The following is an 18,765-nucleotide window of genomic DNA, read 5'->3' as shown; positions in this document are numbered from 1 at the left end:
TTAATCGAGCTCGAGTTTGATATTTATATTTTAGCTGAATTGAATTTGTTACTTGGTTTGGTGATTAATTGGGATTTCTTTGAGGTTTAATGTAGTATTTGAGCTATTATTTCGTTATCAGATGTTATTGATTGCTTTGATGCCAAAGGCAAATGGGCTAAGAATGATTCTTGAGGTCCTATATTTTGAACATTAGGTGGTCTTATTGAATGGTGTAAAATGCTAAATCCAAACTTCAAAATTTGATTATTGATCTTTTATCTTGCTAATTTGGAAGATGCACTTTGTATGAAAAGAAGTTATTGCTTCCATCAGCTTTTCAATTCTTTCTAAGACATGCCCCATTGAAGTATACATTTCACATTATTTCAGATTGATAAGGTTCGAGCTGGTGTTCTCATTGGAACAGGAATGGGTGGTCTTACAGTTATTTTTTCTATGCAGCTACAAATCACATATTTATTTTTTGTTTGATAACTTTAATAAAAATATATAAGTATGAAATATTTATACGGCGAATTTTGATTATTGACAAAATGATTGTTTATCATCTTCTTTTTAACTTCTTAAAATACTATTAATTAAAAGATCAACTTTAGTCAAGTTAATTCATTTTGTGTCTTATATTGGTATTTTAATAAATATTATTTCGACTAAAAAATTGATCAATTAATTGACTTATTAATTGATCAGACAATAAGATCAAATATTAAAACTGCTTATTTATTCATTTGCGTTTAAAAGTTAATTTTTTCCTTAATAAAACTGCATGGGCCTGAAAGTTCTGAGTTCTCTTTTGGGCCTGAGAATTCCTATTATGGTAAATGCCACGTGGACAAACTTTTGTAATTTACGGAAAGAAATAAGGGAAAATTACATCCCTCCCAGATTTTAAATATCACTATTCATTCTTAAATTAGGTAAGAAGTTTAATTAAGCACAAATTAGGTCATTAATATATAATAACAATAATGTAAAAGTAAATAAATTTAAATATCCCCACCCACCAAAGCCATCCTCCTACCCAATAAATTATTTTTCAATCCATAGTTTACACCCGGTGTCTCTCTCTTCACGATGCAACCACTATGACGACTTTCGACGCACACCCACTATGGTGATCTAGTGCTCGACGACGCATACCCACTCCAACGACGCTCCTTCGTGCTCGACGACGATAGCTGCCCATTAGTAGATTTGTTATTTTCTTCTCTCTCTCTCTCTCTCTCTTTAATTTCTGAGTTTGATTTCTCCGATGGATATGGTGGCTTGTGTGGCCGATGGTTGTTGTAGTGATTTTTGTGAGGTTATTGTGGTGTGTGTCATTGTTATGATGGTGTTTTGTGGGTGTGGTGATGGTTTTAGAATTGTCGAATGGCAGCTGCAAAGGTGTGGTGGCCTTGTTGGTGGTAATAGTGAGTTGATGTTGGTGTGGTAGTGATTGTGGTGGTGGTGATGGCAACGGCGGCAGCAGTGGAGTGGGAAGGAAGAGTGCGATCATTGTTTAGATGTTGTGACCATTGATTAATTTGTGACCTAAAAGAATGTGTGAATGTGAGTTTTGAGGGTTCGACTATAACAGAACCACTGCGCTTTGTTCCTTCGATGCTTTTGGGGATATTTTAGGTTTTGGATCTAGCGAGTGGAGGTGATGGTGATCTCAATGGCTATTTTTTGTGGTGTTGGTGGTGAGCTGTGGTTTGACTGTAGAGGTGGCAGCTGCGATAGTGGTGGTGTAGTGGATCGGTCTGCATTTTGGGCCTTTTTTAAGTTTTTGGATCTGATCGATCAGTGTTTTGGGGGGAGGGTTTTGGGTTTTTGGATTTAGTGGCGATAGTGATCTGGCGACAATTTTTGTTGGATGTACACGTAGAGGTGTTGACGATGGTGATGGTGGTGGTGGTGGTGGTCTGTTGCTGGCGAGGGTGGTCACAAGTGACAATGAACCAATTATTTGGTTATATGTGACCAATTATTAAATTGTGATCTTAAGAATTGATAGCTTGTGACTGAAATATAATTTGTGACCAACTATTTGGTTGATTTGTGACTAAATATTAGAAATCTGTGCTTAAAGAATAATTTGTGACCAATAGACTGTTACTTATATGACCGATAGATAAAATGAAACATGTAATTTGAATAAATTGTGACCTTGAAATAATATGTGACCTACAAAATTTTGATTTGTGACTACGAAATAATTTGTGATCAATTAATTTGACTATATGTGATCAATAAATAAATATCTAACCTATAATTATGAATTTGTGACAATTAATTATGTAATTGTGACTTTATTATCTTTATTTAATAAATATTTTTAATTAATTAAATACATAGAATTTTCAAAATATTTACGTGAATTTTGAATTGGGGGTAAACATAGCATGTGAAATGTGATTTTTTCCAAGAAATAATTCCAGAAGCAAATAGCAAAGGCCATGGCCACAGTTACACCCATCTCTACACTCATCCTCAAAAACCCTCCCGTTCACTCCTCATTATCCACAACAAAATCCAACTCTTTTCACCTCAAAGCTTCATCTGTAAGTCTCTTTTATATCCATTTTTTCCTCAAATTTTCACTCATTTTGAGACTCCCTTTCCTAATATCATTCTTTGAGTTCATCTTAAAAGTTACAGATGGAGGGAAGCGAGATTACTGAGGAAGAACAAGTGGTTGCTCCTCAAAAGAAGAAAATCTTTGTTGCAGGTGCCACTGGAAGTACTGGGAAGAGGATTGTGGAGCAGCTGTTGGCTAAGGGCTTCTCGGTGAAGGCCGGAGTTCGCGATATGGATAAGGCCAAAACAACCTTCCCTGGAAACAACCCTAATCTTCAATTTGTGAGTATTTAGGGTTAATTGATTGCTGCAATTGAGTTTCCGTTGGTTTGGTAATTAAAGATGTTTCAATAGAATATAATGAAAATGACTGCAAATAGCTTATGATACTGATACTGTGTCATATGAGGCTATAAAAGCTGTCGAAAACATAATTTAAACGATCAAGTTTGTGCACAACACTCTATGATAACGAAGCTGGAAAAAATTGTGCTGAGTGAGACATTGGACGGGAAAAAACAAATAAGCATGCACGTGAAGGCGTTGAGAACATAATTTAAATAAATAAGTTTGTCTTCTCGTTCGCAGCTTAACTGATGTAGGATGGAAACGTGAATAACACACGGACGGGTGTTTACTCGAATTTCGCTTGAATAACCGTGATAACCATTTGGAATCCACCAAATAATTGAAAAACTGAAATATCTTATTAATCAAGAATCGAATAATAAAATGAATTATGAAAAAAATGTACAAAGCCTTTGTGTATATATAGGCAAAATTATCCCCTAATCTTACTAATATAAGGAGTCTATAATAAGTAAACTAATAAAATCCTAGTGTAAAAGAAATTAGAATCCTATTCTAAACAAGAAAGAAGGAAAAAAATAAAAATAAAACCTATTACAATTAGAAATCTTTTTTATAAATATCCTATTCCATTCTTCTTATTTCTTTCGCTTTTTTAATTGTTTAGAATTTTCTCTTGCTTTTCTAATTGGTTTAAGATTTTCTCTTCTAACTGACCCTCATTATTAAGCATCCTGATGTTGCATCGTTATGTGAAGTGTACTTAAATGGAATCCTGACTTTAAATGGAACTTTGTTGTGTTATTCACTTTATGCTTTACGATAAGTGCTGACTGAGAGAGAGAACTCACTATCGGACAATCAGAATTGCATAATGATCTTTTGCAATAAGTGGATGACACTCAATTTATTATTCCCGAAGGCTTGGATTGTGTATTTCCTATCAGACATTTTTCCCACTTACTGCCCTCCCAAGTCCCACTCCGTTAATTGTCAGTGTTTCTAAGGTTGTGTATTTCTGATTTCAGATAAAAACAGATGTAACCGAGGGTCCAGCAAAACTAGCCGATGCTATCAGTGATGATTCCGAGGCAGTAATATGTGCTACAGGTTTCCAATATTCATGGGATTTATTTGCTCCATGGAAGGTTTGTAAATCATGTTTTGGTTTATTATCATCTGAATACAATAGTTTGGGCAAAATTGGGGAAGTGCCCTTATTTCAAATTTAACAGCAAAACATTTTTGTGATAAATATAATCTTTTAAATTGGTAACACGTTTCCTGCGGCAAAACTTTTGTTTAGCTTGCAAATCTCTGGCATTGGTCCTTGCGCTAATGAAAGGTTTGCATTCTTTTTGATCTTGTACCCACAGTGCTGTGTATCTCAATGAACTGAAAAAGATACAAGCAACTACGTCAAGAACCTATATTCCTTGCTAATTATATTAGCATGTTTGGGGTGTCATGTTTCTAATGTGGACCCACCTGCATTCAAAATGAGTCAACATAAGGCCCACGTTTGGAGCTTATCATTAGGATGAGCCACGACAAACATGCTCTATGATTTTATGTTTGACATTGTACTTGGCATCTTCTTATACCTACAAATTGGAAGTTTGTTTGTTTATGTTCATTGAGTATATTGTAGAATCTTCCATTAGTTCTGAGTAATGCGATCTTATGCAGGTTGATAATTTTGGCACTGTAAATTTGGTTGATGCCTGTCGCAAGCACGGTGTTAACAGATTTATTCTTATCAGTTCTATCTTAGTCAATGGGGCTGCAATGGGGCAGCTATTAAACCCGGCTTACATATTTCTTAATGCTTTTGGACTTACTTTAGTTGCAAAGCTTCAAGCTGAGCAATATATCCGGAAATCTGGTATCAACTACACAGTTATTAGGCCTGGGGGATTAAGAAATGATCCACCGAAAGGAAATGTAATCATGGAACCAGAGGTAACAAATTCGCTATGAGTTTCTATTAAGAAGTACAACCTAATAGGGTTAATCACTAAACTTTAGCAAAATTTCATGTTGTCATTGACATATTAGTTCTTATAAATTTTTCTGTCAAACTATCAAGTTTTCTAAAAGTTCAATGACACCATTGCATAATATGCTTTCTTTGTCCCTCACTTTAATTGAACCCTGCTCTTTCATAGGACACTCTTTATGAAGGTTCAATATCTCGAGATCAGGTTGCTGAAGTCGCTGTGGAGGCATTGCTCCATCGGGAGTCATACTACAAAGTAGTTGAGATTGTTGCTCAGACGGAAGCACCTAAACGTTCATTTGAGGAGCTCTTTAGTTCCATCAAATAACTGTGATTTATGTTGGATGTATGTATGCTCTGTCTCTTTGGTTTGTTATTTCTGCCAATAGTTATACTTGAATTAAATATTCACGAAAATGGCAGTTTAAGCATTGTAGTGCTACAAATTTTTTACACCAAATTTATGCTTGACACCGGACAAAACATATTGAACTCTATGGCCGCACGATTTCACCTCAGCTTCTCGACAGATTTCTTGGATACCCTCCAAGTTTCTTGTACTCTAATTAGAAAATAAGACAGCCAAAGATTTGTCCCACGTTGTGTTCAACGAAAGGAGAGACATAACTGTGGGTTCCTGGTTGATCTGGGATTTTGTAGATTGGTTTCCTACCCAAATCCATTTTATAAAAAGGCGTATCTAACTGAAAAATAAAGAATCTTTAAGCATTGAGTTTATGAGGAACCCTTATAAGTATAAAAATGTGTATGATCTTCTCTTTATTTCTTTCTTATACACGCGATAAATAGATACGTAATAGCACTACCAACTCCTACTTGTAGTGAACATTAGGATTCTTACTTTCAAATAAAAATAATTAACAAACAGCTCCCATAGGACTCCGTGGCCCAATGGATAAGGCGCTGGTCTACGGAACCAGAGATTCTGGGTTCGATCCCCAGCGGAGTCGTTTATTTTAGTTTTCTGAAGCCAGGTTTTATTTTGTTTTGGGATTTATCGAATTTAATCAAGATTATCACAAGTCAATACTCTAATATCGTTAAGCTTGGCTCCATTTTATTATAATGCATTTTAATCTCTCTAATTTTCAACTGCACATTTTTTTATGTTACACTCAAATCCAAATTTTTTTTCTCTTTTTTAATCTCATTCTTCAAAAAATAAATATTCCAAAATACGTTTTTCAGCAAATTTTGATTTTAATGGAACCCAAACAAGGGCTGAATTAGAAATTTAAAATCTTGTCCAAATTTGTATAACTAATTAACACGTCAATTAATGTACCATGTGTGAGGTAGCATGAGTCACGAGGACGGTGTGTAATAAAATTTTAAGAATAGTAGAATACTTGTAATTAAGCTCATGTTTGGTAAGGATTAAAATCAAAATTTTAATACATTTTAATAAAAGTTAATAAAACTTCTAATTAAAATATTGTAAATCTTATATTTAATGTGATTAAAATTAATTATTAACTATAACTTAAATTAAAAGCTAAATTTTAATGGGAAGACCACGTAAGTCCTACATATAAAATTCATATTTAGAAACTAACAAACTTTCTAAAATTTTTCACAAATCAGGTGATAAATGTAATTATTAAATATTTAATAGAATATAATATAATCAATCTACCTACTCCCAACCCACCAAATTTTAAAATTTAAATTCAAACCATTCTTTTTCTCTCTCCACCTCATCCCACCTTCGGCAACCCCACCACCGCCGATGACTTCTCCGATGATACGTCTGGCCATTGCTCCGGTGAACCCACTTCCGACGACAATTTCGATTGCCTCCGACAAACCTCTCCGAAGACGACTCCGACGACCATTCCGGCAACTGACGACGTGCCTCTCTTTTTTTTTTTTTTTTACTATGATCTATAACTAATTTCATTAGATTTGTGACCTATGACCAATTTTATTAGATCTGTGACCTAATTAGGTGAAATGAATATGCATGTAATCAATTTCAAAATTAAAAAATAAAGTTTAAAATTTCAAAAATCAGATATTATTAATATTTTAATTATGAAATAATTAATCAAAAATATTTTTGTAATTAAATATATTAAATTCACAATTTTTTTTCCTTTTTTTGAACAATAACATGTGACCTACGTACATTGTTACTTATAAAATATGATTTTTAACTATGATTTGTTACCCATGACTCGTAACATAAATTTGGTTACCTATAAATTTGATCTGTAACTTCTACAAAACGACATGTAACCTGTTAATATTGATTTGTGGCCCGTTTATACTAATTTGTGACTTATATAAAAGGACTGTGACATGTGAGCTCAAACTTGTTACCAATGTATTGTAACCTTGACGGCGAATTGTGACCCGTAACGTATGAATTGTGACCTTATGTGTTCAAGATCAAATTTATCTTCATTGTGACTATCTGTGACCATCTTAGTCTGATTTGTGACTATATGTAATCAAGTCACATATGGTCACAGTTAACACAATTATGGTCACAAACGATCACAATACAAATAGATTTGGTCACTTACCACCATTCCCAACACCGGCAAACACAACCTCACCAGGAGCACATGTACTACCATCAAGAGAACCATTGGCATGCCCCCACGAGCATGGCGCAGTGGTAAAGCAGGAGGATTCCACACGGAACATTGGAGGTTCAAATCCCCGTGTCCGTTGGAAGGCAATATTTATGTTGGAAGACAGTTGTTTTGTAGAGGCAAAGTTATGGTACGCTTTGTAACCCCTCCGGGGGTTCTATCTGCATGTACTTCCATCAAGAGAACCATTGGCATGCCCCCACGGGCATGGTGCAATGGTAAAGCATGAGGGTTCCACACGGAACATCGGTGGTTCGAATCCCCGCGGCAACATTTATGTTGGGAGACAGTCGTTCTGTAGAAGCAAAGTTATGGTGCTTTGTCGCCCCTCCAGGGGTCTTGTCCGCATGTCATAAAAGGGAGGTCCACAGGGAAGAGAATCGCATCCCAAATGTCCGGTCCAAGTGTGTAAAAGCTGTGTCCGCATCCGAATTCGCCTGGGTGGCGAACCAAGAGCGAAGGCCGCCACTCCTCAGGATTAGTCAAACGAAACTTAGACACTTAAGTTATCAAAAAAAAAAAAAAAAGAGAGAGAGAACCATTGGCACCGCAGCGCACCACACCACCACCAATACAACCTATCTAAGCATCGTGACAAAGAACACCACCACCATATTCAACAAAAACCGCCCCAACCACCATATCCACTGTCACTGCCACCAACAAGAATCAATCACCACCATATCCAACAAAACCACCGCCTCAAAACCACCTCCATCGCACCATTACCACAACTTATATCTACAAATCACCACAACTATCTCCTCACTATTGCACATCGACACTGTACAAAGAAGTCACCGCCACCACCTCTATCCCTGTCGTGGCAACCAGATCCACCACCATCCACGTCATCAACATCACCATATCCACAAAGATGAGGCGCCGAAAAAAATGCGCATCATAACGATCTGCGTGTACCGACGTAGGAGTGGAGACGCCGACACTGGAATAGCATTTGCAGAGGCACTGGCAAATACAGAGGCATTGTCGAATGTATGCGACACTTTTGGAGTAGCTTTCGACGGTGCTACTACTGCGTCATGCGTCACCGCCACCGCCTCTGCTGCTGGAAGCACCGTCGAAACCACAGCCTAGTTCAGCGCTACGAGTCACCGTTTTCGACAGCGATGATGTCCTCGGCACAGTGAAGCTTCCAATGCTATTGAGGATTGTGGTTGAGGGGTGGGTGGGTTAGTTGGTAGAGAGAAGGAAGAGGAAAGAAGGTGATAGACATTGTTAGGGTTTAAATTAGGGATGAAATGGAAGTGGAGGGGTTGGGTGGTATGCAAAACAGGTTTAACTAAATTTTTTATTGATTATAATTATTAAAATTTATAACCTGTTTGGGAGTCATTTTTTGGCTCAAAAAATTAATTTTTTGACCGTTATTTCATTATTCCAACCATCATATTTGACTTCTCTCACAAGTAAACCCCACTTTTCTCATAGCGGTTAAAAAATCAATTCTCAAAATCACTCCCTAACAGGCTCTTAACTAGCACCTGAGTTTTGAAATTTAAAATCAACCCCCTTGGTATTGAAAAGGGATATTTAAACCTAGGTTTCTAGGTAAATTTCCCAATTTTTATCCCTATCCCAAAGCTAAATTTCTATTAGAGAAATTCTTCACTTAAAATTTATGTAAATTATAAATCACTTCTAAAATCTAAACATCATGAAGCAAAGAGTAATTAGGTGAACTTCAAAATCAGAATATTATGGTAATAGACAACTAAAGATTAGTTCAACATGATATCTCGTCTCCAATAGAACAAATCAATCGAAGAAATTACTCCAACCTGCTCGATGAATCAAAGCATATTAGCATCAAGACAAGATCGTGCACATTTAATAAAAACACTATATTCATGATAACATACCGACAATCTATTCTCAGGTTAGCCACCAACTGCAAGCAACTAATGAGAACCTTCTAACAAGTATTGAAGTAGGAACTAATGTAAAGCTCGAACAGAAAAATAAGCATCAACAAATAGATCACGAGTCAATCAATGGTTTCTAAGTTGATATATATATCAACTTCTAGCGAAGATTTCTGAACATTTATCAAGTTGGAGTTCAACATAAAACTTGAGAAAATCCGCCAAAGATGTTCCTTCATCCAAAAAGCCAAAAATCAAACAATACTTTTTCCATTTTAAGCAAATATAGTCATATAGACCGAACGTGTTTTACATAAACAAATTGGGTCGAGATGCTTTGTAGGTTGTCTAGAGCTTCTTGCTTGGTGGCCTTACCTTTCTAAACACTAAGGGGAACTTGATCTTGGAGTTATGAAATTGTTTCGTACTCTCCCTCTTGCAAAGCTTTGCAGGTATAGTAGCAGTCTTTATAATTTGAATGCAGTGAGAACGGACCCTGTGACGAGAAGCCATCTCAGTGTACATCTGCTCAACAGCACCATTCAGAGTGGTATCACGGTACTCCTTGTACATGTTATGATAACCAGTTCTGCTTTGGTATCGCAACCAAATGCCATTGTTCTTGATTGTTGTCGGGTTCTTCTCAAAAATCTACAAAACGAAAAGCTATTTGATAACACAGTTCTCAGAAAGGTAGTTCAAGAGGCAAAAAGAACTTCCAAAGAGTAGGGTTTTGAATCCAGCTTATTAGAGCAGTCCATTATATTTTCCAACAAATGAAAGAAAAGCATATGAAACCATCAAGTATACAAATGGTTCCCATTATCAGTAGGATATGCTTGTAATGCAGTATTAAAAATAAACTACAATTTTCTTCATTTCGCCGGCGAATCATATATAGCGAGCCACGAGCGCTATATCCAATTTTTGAAACTCAGTCTCTATTGCAGGGCATTTATTATGGCTAGCCTATAACCTTTGCAAATCATCCAAAAAATGGGCAAGAACCTCTTTTATGTTGCTTGCAGCAACACAAATTTTCAAAAAGGTTTATTGTATTATATATAAACATCAATCATCTCAGCCTAAATCCCAATTCGTTAGATAAGTTACCTTTGTACCCAATTGCCACGCGTTTTATTTAACGTGATTTTATACCGCAAGTGCACGGTGTCAAGTTTTGTAGTATATTAAAGATTTAAAAAGTGTCAAACCCATAGGGATGGACATTCGACTTCCACTTAGTACTATAATTGTGTCTGCGTTTACTTTATCTAGACAATCGAGTGTTAAATTAATGTTTGAATACTAAACTAACGTCATTGAATTAAATAGTGTAATAAAAGTGAGGTAATTTCTAAAGACTAAAACAAAATTACGTAATTTCTAGGGAGTGATTTCACCGTATTCTCGACATAATTCTCAATCCCTATAGATATTTCCATCAACTATCTCCCGAATTCATAGGCAAGAACCTAAATTAATTTTATTTCCCCCTCTCGAGCGTCAAATAGAACCTATCTCTATATTTTAACCCCAATATCTCTATTCCGAATTAAATATATAAAGATTATCACACACTTGGTTCTTGTTTTACTCTCAAAGATTCGTACTTTCTCTCGAAACCTACAAATCTAAGTTATATTGTTCTTATATCACGCCTAAATTTCCCTCTCTCGAGCGTCAAATTTAGAACATCAATTCATTCAATTAGTGATCAAGCAACTGAAAGTATTAAACAAGAACAATACAAATCAATTCTGGAAAATTAAATGGAAATACTATAAAGAAATTAAATCATGTCTCAAATAGGTTATATCAAACCCTAGATTTAATAGTTTAGTTCATGATTGAGAAGAAAACACAATATAATACAAACTAGAGTGCATGTATAAGAGAAAGATAGAAAAAACTCAAGTTGCTGCTCTATTTCTCAATCTTATTGCTTGATTTCTCAGTTTTCTCCCTTCTTCTTCTCCAAAATCGGGTCGATCTTTTCTCAATTGGTGCCTCTCTTTTTCTTGCCTTTTCAGCCGTCTAACCCCCTTCTCTTGTTCTTCATCTTAGTATTTATATTTTCCAAGAGTCCTCAAGGGTTAGGGTATGATTTTTGGATCGAAAAGATAATTAAAAATTTGGGTTTTAACGTCTTGGGATTTGGCGCCACGACACCCAAGCATGGCGCCATGGCGCCGCGAATATTATGGTAACTAGCGCCATGGCTCCCAAGTCTAGCGCCGTGGCGCCAGAGTTTTTGCTCGGTTGTACTTGCGTTGGGCGCCATGGTGCCATGGCGCCTAAGTTTCTGCTTGAATTCATGGCGCCCCTTTTTCTGCGCCGTGGCGCCAATGCCACTGCTTTGCTTCTCTTCACTTTGTTTTCCAAGCCCATTTTCCATTCCAATCTTATTCAATACTTGCTTATTCATGCTCCATTTCATTGATCATCATTTTTGCTCATCACCGGCTCCCAATAGTTGTATTTTCTCAAGAGTTGTCCAAACTGCAAAACAACACAAACACACACATCAAAACGTTCAAAAATGCCCAAGAACACATCAAAAAAGGTGATTTAAAAGCTTTAGTTTAATGGGTGAATTACACTCATCACCAATCTACATGGTATATCTTTAAATCACGATAAGCAAATCAATAAAGCAACAGACAACAGAATTACATTACAACAAAAGAAATTATAAGCAATGTAGTTAGGAATCAAGTTCAAATCAATTTGTCATTCACATGCCTGTTAAATTTTGGTAAAATAATTTTATCTATGCTTCACATCCCATAGTCTTATTGAGGCATATTAATAATTAATGTAATGATATTCACAATATTAACAGCAGAGGCATTCATATTATTCAATAACTTTTAGCCTGCATTTGAACATGAAACAAAACAAGAGGCGGAATTTCCAATTGTGCGTGCATATATATTCCATCAACTTAGTATATTACAGATTAAAAGCATACAGCCATACACCGTATAAATTCTTTATAATTTTTTTCCCTATTGACATTTCCATAATGTGACTGACTACCATATTTTAGTATATGTGTTCCCAGTTTAACATAATCATATAAACATACTGATTGATTATATAAATGCCGAAAACACACCTCGTTGATAGCAAGCATCTGACCGTTACTCTTCTTTACCTTCTTAAGCTTCCTCAAAAAATACCTTAATAAACAATAGCAGATCTCAGACCCTATACTTCAATAAAGCATATAGCTACACACACAATAGACACGTATATATAGCAGCCGGAGAGGATCCTACCAGAACTTAGACTTAGCACGGACTTCATTGGTAGCCTAGAGCTTCATACGGTATATCTTCGGGTGCTCCTCGGTCTCCGTCGGCAGAGCTCTCCCCACCACCTGGTACTGATGTATCTGCACCATGTACAACACATAAAAGCCTATAAATCCACATTTGAAAACCCCAATTCATTCATGATCAAACGCACAAACTCAATTATATATATACAAAAAAGTATAAATCCATTGGTTTTCCATTATGGGGAATTACCCTGTATGTCACCATTTCTCCTCTCCCGAGTCCCGTCCTCTTTCTCTCTGAAGGGGATGGGATGTGGGCGGGTTAGGGTTTTGTGATTTACTCACGTAATATAGGAGACGCGGGATTGAGAACCCTGAGTAACTTTTGAGGACTGTTTGGTTATTGGGACGTTGTATTCCGGCCGGGGTAGCGTAGGTTTAACCCAGTTTTTTCTTATTGGAAATTACGCAATAGCATGTGTTTAAAGATGTTTTTTAAAAAATCATGTGCAAAGTTTAATAAATCAAAAATCAGGTGATATTTATATAATTAATCAACCTCTAATTAAACAACCTAAATCAATTTCAAACCCTAATCATTTTAACTCTCTCCAGTCTCTCTTGTACTCCACCAGCTCATTCAAACTCCGACAATCGATGACTACGGAGCTACATCGGGCGACGCGTGTGAAGTGTGCAGTGATTGTAGTCCATCAACGCAGCGTAGCGACGCAGTAGTCCTTTGGCTCCAATGGCTTGTGGATGGGGTTTGGGGTTCTTTGGCTTTTTGATTTGAGGAGGTTATGGAGGCGGCGATTTGGGGATTGTTGGTAGATCTGATGGTCTTGTTGGTGACTTTACGACTTTGATTTTGGATCGAGTTGTGTAGTGTTTTGGTTGACAGTGTTTGTTAGTTGGTGGCGGTGATATTGGCGAGGATGTTGGTCGTGATTTTGAGGTGGCGACGTTGGTTGCAATGGCGAATTTGATGTTTTGTTGGTGCGGAGGTGGTTGTGGTTGTGTGGTGGATTTTAGCATGCGACGGTAATGTGTTGGTTGATTGGAGGCGGAGGCGGAGGTGGTGGTTGGTTGTTGGAGCAGGATGCAAGGATGCAGCGGGGATGTATGTGATGATTTAGTTGCTGGTGGATCTAGTCGAGGTTTTTGTGTGGCAGTGCAGGTGGAGGTGTCAACGGTGGTTGTGGCGGTCGACGGTGGTGGAGGTGGTAGACGATGGTGATGGTAGTGGGGCGGTGGTGGGGAGTCTGTGACCAATAATTAGGCGTGTGTAACCAACTATTTGGTTGATTTGTGACTAAATATTAGGTGTCTATGACTAAAAAATAATTTGTAACCATTAAACTGTGACCTATGTGACTCATAGATAAAATGTGATCTGTAATTTGAATAATTTGTGATCTCAAAATAATATGTGACCTGCAAAATTATTTATATGTGACCAGTAAATAAATCTGTGACCTATAATTATGAATTCGTGACCATTAATCATGTAATTGTGACTTTATTATCTTTATTTAAATAAATATTTTTAATTATTAAATGCATACCTGATTTTTGAATTTTCAAACTATTCACTTGATTTTTGAATTGGGATAAACATAACACCTGAAATGTGATTTTTTTCCTTTTTCTTATGTCTAAATCTTCTTGGACAGGGCCTACAAACCCTCCAATAATTTTTTGTTGATCTTATTGATATTTCATACTTATTTTTGTATCATCATTTAGGTAGGATCTACTCTTACAAACACTAGTAATAGAAAAAATATATAATATGAATATCATGTTGAAACAAGATAAAGATCAATGACTATAGTTTGTAACTTCAAAATAAGTTGGGATCGTGTCTCTTTTTTAATTTTGTCAAGTTTGACATCTCTACTATGTATCACATGTAACTTTTCTCAATTTTATTTTATTTTATTTTTTATTTTATTTTTTTTATTTTTTAACTCTGTGATAAATTCAACAACATTCGCCGGCAAAAAGAAGAAAAAATATTAATTAAATTCCTACTATCGTCTCAAGTAGTAAGTATCAAAAATGTCATTAAAAGGGTATGTCATTTAAGTTGTCTAGTAATTCTTCACGGTAGAAATGAACATCACAACACAGGACAATATGGCCAGAACAGAACTCCCTTTGGACCTAAACTTAAACAAACCAATGGAAGCCAAAAAACAAGATCAATTCAATTCCTAGCCTAATTTTGTAAGAAGCCGACCGTTCCACTCTCACATCATCCACCACGGGACCGCACAAAGAGCTCATGTCGTCAGTTCTCGTGTTGTAATAAGCGCTGTAAAAAGCAACACGTGTCCGTTCTGCCCTGGCCGTAAAATTAAGATTAGAGGTCTGAAATGTGGAATTCGAGTTGGGAGTGTAATGGATGCTTTGGGTTTGATCACCAGCAAACGCCATGACGGCTAGTGGCTGCTTACAGGCATCTCCGGCGTGGCCTAATGAAAATTTCATCGTGTAAGGTTTGTTTGGCTTGGTTTCAACCATCTGGGAGATAATCCCTTCCTTGCCGGAAAGTAATTCAATGGCTCGTTTGCCCCCGGGAACCTTGAAATGGTAGGAGTCAATATAACGGACTGCTCTATTCGATTCAACTATCCAACCGGGCAATGATGATGTCTCATCATCGAGGTTGGTTGGGAGAAGAACGCCAAGAGAAGCATTTCTGAACATCCACGGGCCTTCCTCGAAATCACCATTAACAACTGCATTGCCTGAACGCACAAGGCCTGCATATTAAGGTTTTTACTAGGTAGTAATTTATTCATTTTATTGTGTATTATTAATGTAAGAAAAGCTAACTTTTCAGTTTGCCAGGAACATAGATCTTCTTGATTGCAACGGTGTCGATGATTGGTCCACAGGTGGGGTCATCTTCCATTCCGGGATTTCTAAACGCCACCCGCACATTTTCCTCCTCTGCCTGAAATGCCCATGCATATGAATCCCATCCCTGCACACTATACAGAGTCTGCAAATCAATGGTCTGAGACGCTGGCAGAACGGAAACATTCAAAGACTCTAGCTGGGCACACGTGCGAGCCGTGCTGAATGCCACAGAGTAAAGTGAGCCCTTCTCGACTTTCAATTCTTGGCTTATCTCAGCATTATTGCCAAGTCGCACCGCATGTTTACCCTGTGGTACAATGAGGATCATCCCGCCCTGTTTTTGCCCTGACTCTACTAGCTCCACCGTTCCATTGGATTTCCAGCCGGGAATTGTGGAGGGGCCGCCAAAAAATACAGCCTCTGAAGAGAAGCCTCCAGATGGAGCAGTCTCGAAATCACCATTAACAAGTAAGCCTGCAAAAATTTGTAAGTGGAGTGCTATAAATAAACCACTTCCCGACTGTCCAGGTCTTTGATCAATCAATGATGCATAGCAGCATACTATGTGACTTTTGATTACAGCTATTTATCTGGTTTAGTATGTTGTCTATGACCGTGTCTATTTCGGTGGACAAGGGGCGATGCTCAGAGGTGTAAAGATGGGCAGGCTGTCCCAGCCAGGGTCATGCCATGGACCGCCCAAGCCTAAAATTTTACCCCTGGAGGTTTCAAAGTTAGTGCTGAAAATGGAATGGGATTAAAAAAGTAAGGAGTTTTGTAGCAATCGAAGCTCTGGTAGGACTAAAATATGCAGAGAAACAGAAATATCTCTAACTTTGTACGTACCCAATTACTATATTCTGCATATACTACAGAAAATTGAAATCAAGTGCCATTAGGAGACCATTAATTAAAGCAATGCTGGAAAAGTGTGATTTAGTTCTTTATATGTTTTCATTTGAAGAGGAAAAAGTGTATTAAAATTAAGGAATACTAAACAAATGGTGGGCCAATGATGTTGAATTCTTGAAGAATAATCATAACAAGATTCAAAATTTGATCTTAAAGAAGAAAAATAAATAAATAAATTGGCCTTGATTTGTGCAAAGCTATTTTGCAATTATGTTGATCAAACTTCATTTATAACCACATATTTCATAATATCCATTAGCTTATAATCTTGAAAAACTTTGTCAATCAAGGCTACGCCTATTTTGCTCCCTTGTTAGGTCCCTATTTTTTCCAAAATACATTTTTTTTTCAATCACACATTCTTTAATAAAATAATATTACATCCAAACCTAAATTTTTTCCTTTAATTTTTAGTCACACTTTCTCCTACATCATTCTTAGTGCATGCTTTGCAATTTTAAATTATTTGATATTGTACTATTCTCCACCACATATTCACGCAATAAAATATTTTACGTATAAACTAATATAATTTTTTTTTTCTTTTAAACCACAAATTATCCAAAAACTACTATTCAAAACTCTTTTTAACTTAAGAAACAAGGGGCAACAAGGCTTAGTAAAAGTCACAAACTCGCGGTAAATATTTACTTTTGGGAGTCGGTAAATCTGTGATCAATCACAACCAATGAAGCAATACATTGAAGTGCTAATTAACGCAAAAAAATAAAAACATTTCTATAGTGAATAAATCAGACCATTTACTTTGAAGTTTATTTCACTACTTAAGCACTGACGTAAAAAGTAAAAAAGCCAAAGCGCCATGAATATATACAACTTCGTAAGATCCCAAATCTTCTGAAAATTAAGTAAAATCACCAAAAAAATAAAAATAAAGGGAAAATGGGATTTAAGAAGAGAACATACCATCTTCAACTGGTGCAGCAGCTGAGCAAGCCAGAAGAAGTGCAAATGCTGAACCCCATTTGTATTTTGTTGAGATCAAACACATTTTTACCACCAAGAGAGAGAGAGAGAGAGAGAGAGCACGGGATTGGAAATTTGGAATACGCTGTTAAAATACAATGCGACGAGAGGGAAAAAGACAGAGCAAGTGTTCTTTTATCCCAGATTCCAGCTGTTTGTTCTTTTTAACCCTGTGAAACCAATGAAGGAAGAATTTCACCTGTTGGTCCCGATCTATTACTCGAGTAACAAGCTAGTCATTAAACATTTAAGAAAACAATTTAATCCTCAACTTTCATTAACACGTGAAGAATAAACGATAGACTACATGTTATCAGTATTGCAAAAAATTTTCCCAATACGAGTTAATTATAAGAAGAATTCGACTCCATAACTAAGAATGTGAAACATGTGGTCTGGAACAAATAGAATTGTAAAAAGATAAAATTAAAAAATCAATTAATCAACTCCAAATTAGTGAAAATAAGACTTAGGTTGTTGTCCATTATTACCAACTTGCTTATCCGTCATTCTTGTAATCTTTTAGTTATTTGGTAGTGCATATCGAAAATTCTTGTGTAAAAAAAATTCAAAATTTTTGAATTTTGCAGATGTTAAAGTCACAATTAAAGTTTCACGTCTCTTCAAGTTAGAAAAAGCTAAGCCTCGTTATTTTGCATCATTGACTCGATCTATTTGGATCTCCATTGCTTGCATTGCACTTCAACGATAATTATCATACTGATAACAAGAACTCAATACATGGTACTATTTATAATAACTAATGAGACTGCCTATTTTGATATCTTTCATAATAGCTAAATGCATCTTTGTCAATATAAAATCTAAGCAATCATTCAAACAACGATCTCATAGCCAGGCCTGCGTGCCTTGGAGATGAGGCCATATTTTAATGGGCTGTAGATGGGTTTGTCCGTTTTGACACCTCCATTTAGATCATACAAAACAATAGAATGTTATGTATCATCACTGGTGATTATCATCTGTTTATATGGAGCATTAGGTCACTGTTACATTATCCAATGCCAAACAATGAGTTACACCAACACTTAATTATAGTAAGCCCACAAATATGACAACTCAAGGAGTTCTTATCCCACTAGAACGAATGTAACAAAATAGGCCAAAGGAAGAATGGCATTCATATGAATTTCATAAGGAAATTTTTAACAAAAGAAGCTACTAAGTGGAAAATGTTTTAACCTCAAATGGTACATAGTTTTACCAGTACAGTGGAAAAATCAATACTCACCCCAGTGCTATATCTGATCCTTGCGCCATGACTCTGCGAAACTGCACATCAGAAATTTGGAGAGAGCATTTAATGTA

At 36.3% G+C, this 18,765-nt stretch overlaps 2 protein-coding genes, 1 non-coding gene and 1 pseudogene across 5 annotated transcripts; 2 read left to right on the top strand and 2 right to left on the bottom strand.

The window, feature by feature from the left end:
• The first annotated feature begins 2,402 nt into the window (after positions 1-2,402).
• LOC111402243 (uncharacterized protein At2g34460, chloroplastic) lies at positions 2,403-5,370 on the top strand. Of its 2 annotated transcripts, none has more exons than XM_023030409.1 (5): positions 2,403-2,549; positions 2,641-2,847; positions 3,903-4,022; positions 4,564-4,836; positions 5,043-5,370. In XM_023030409.1, exons 1-5 carry the CDS (start codon positions 2,445-2,447, stop codon positions 5,199-5,201), a joined length of 864 nt encoding a protein of 287 aa, XP_022886177.1. In that variant the 5' UTR covers positions 2,403-2,444; the 3' UTR covers positions 5,202-5,370. The 2 variants fall into 2 exon arrangements, with proteins under 2 accessions (XP_022886177.1, XP_022886178.1); XM_023030410.1 differs by having other exon boundaries at positions 2,405-2,549; positions 2,647-2,847.
• Positions 5,371-5,771: 401 nt separating this feature from the next.
• TRNAR-ACG lies at positions 5,772-5,844 on the top strand. The gene has a single exon. It is a non-coding gene; the product is annotated as a tRNA-Arg (tRNA).
• A 5,300-nt stretch (positions 5,845-11,144) lies between these two features.
• Positions 11,145-14,095, bottom strand: LOC111402242 (annotated as a pseudogene).
• A 636-nt stretch (positions 14,096-14,731) lies between these two features.
• LOC111402241 lies at positions 14,732-18,759 on the bottom strand. 2 transcript variants are annotated; one of them, XM_023030407.1, is made up of 4 exons: positions 18,689-18,759; positions 17,377-17,606; positions 15,511-16,011; positions 14,732-15,437 (listed from the first exon to the last, which is right to left on the bottom strand). In XM_023030407.1, the coding sequence occupies exons 2-4, from the start codon at positions 17,459-17,461 to the stop codon at positions 14,842-14,844; spliced, it is 1,182 nt and encodes a 393-aa protein (XP_022886175.1). In that variant the 5' UTR covers positions 17,462-17,606; positions 18,689-18,759; the 3' UTR covers positions 14,732-14,841. The 2 variants fall into 2 exon arrangements, with proteins under 2 accessions (XP_022886175.1, XP_022886176.1); XM_023030408.1 differs by having other exon boundaries at positions 14,732-15,422.
• Between the last annotated feature and the right edge of the window lie 6 nt (positions 18,760-18,765).

This window comes from Olea europaea, chromosome 10 (assembly GCF_002742605.1).
Source record: "Olea europaea var. sylvestris chromosome 10, O_europaea_v1, whole genome shotgun sequence".
Lineage (NCBI taxonomy): Eukaryota > Viridiplantae > Streptophyta > Magnoliopsida > Lamiales > Oleaceae > Olea > Olea europaea.
Note: the sequence above shows the minus strand (reverse complement) of the source record. Positions and strands in the feature narration are given on the sequence as shown.

Coding starts and splice junctions, on each gene's coding strand:
- LOC111402243 (XM_023030409.1), top strand. CDS start 2,445: ATGGCCACAGTTACACCCATCTCTACACTCATCCTCAAAAACCCTCCC. Junction 2,848..3,902: donor ACAACCCTAATCTTCAATTT/GTGAGTATTTAG, acceptor TTCTGATTTCAG/ATAAAAACAGATGTAACCGA. Junction 4,023..4,563: donor ATTTATTTGCTCCATGGAAG/GTTTGTAAATCA, acceptor GATCTTATGCAG/GTTGATAATTTTGGCACTGT.
- LOC111402241 (XM_023030407.1), bottom strand. CDS start 17,461: ATGTGTTTGATCTCAACAAAATACAAATGGGGTTCAGCATTTGCACTT. Junction 16,012..17,376: donor TGCTGCACCAGTTGAAGATG/GTATGTTCTCTT, acceptor AAATTTTTGCAG/GCTTACTTGTTAATGGTGAT. Junction 15,438..15,510: donor TGTTCCTGGCAAACTGAAAA/GTTAGCTTTTCT, acceptor CTTAATATGCAG/GCCTTGTGCGTTCAGGCAAT.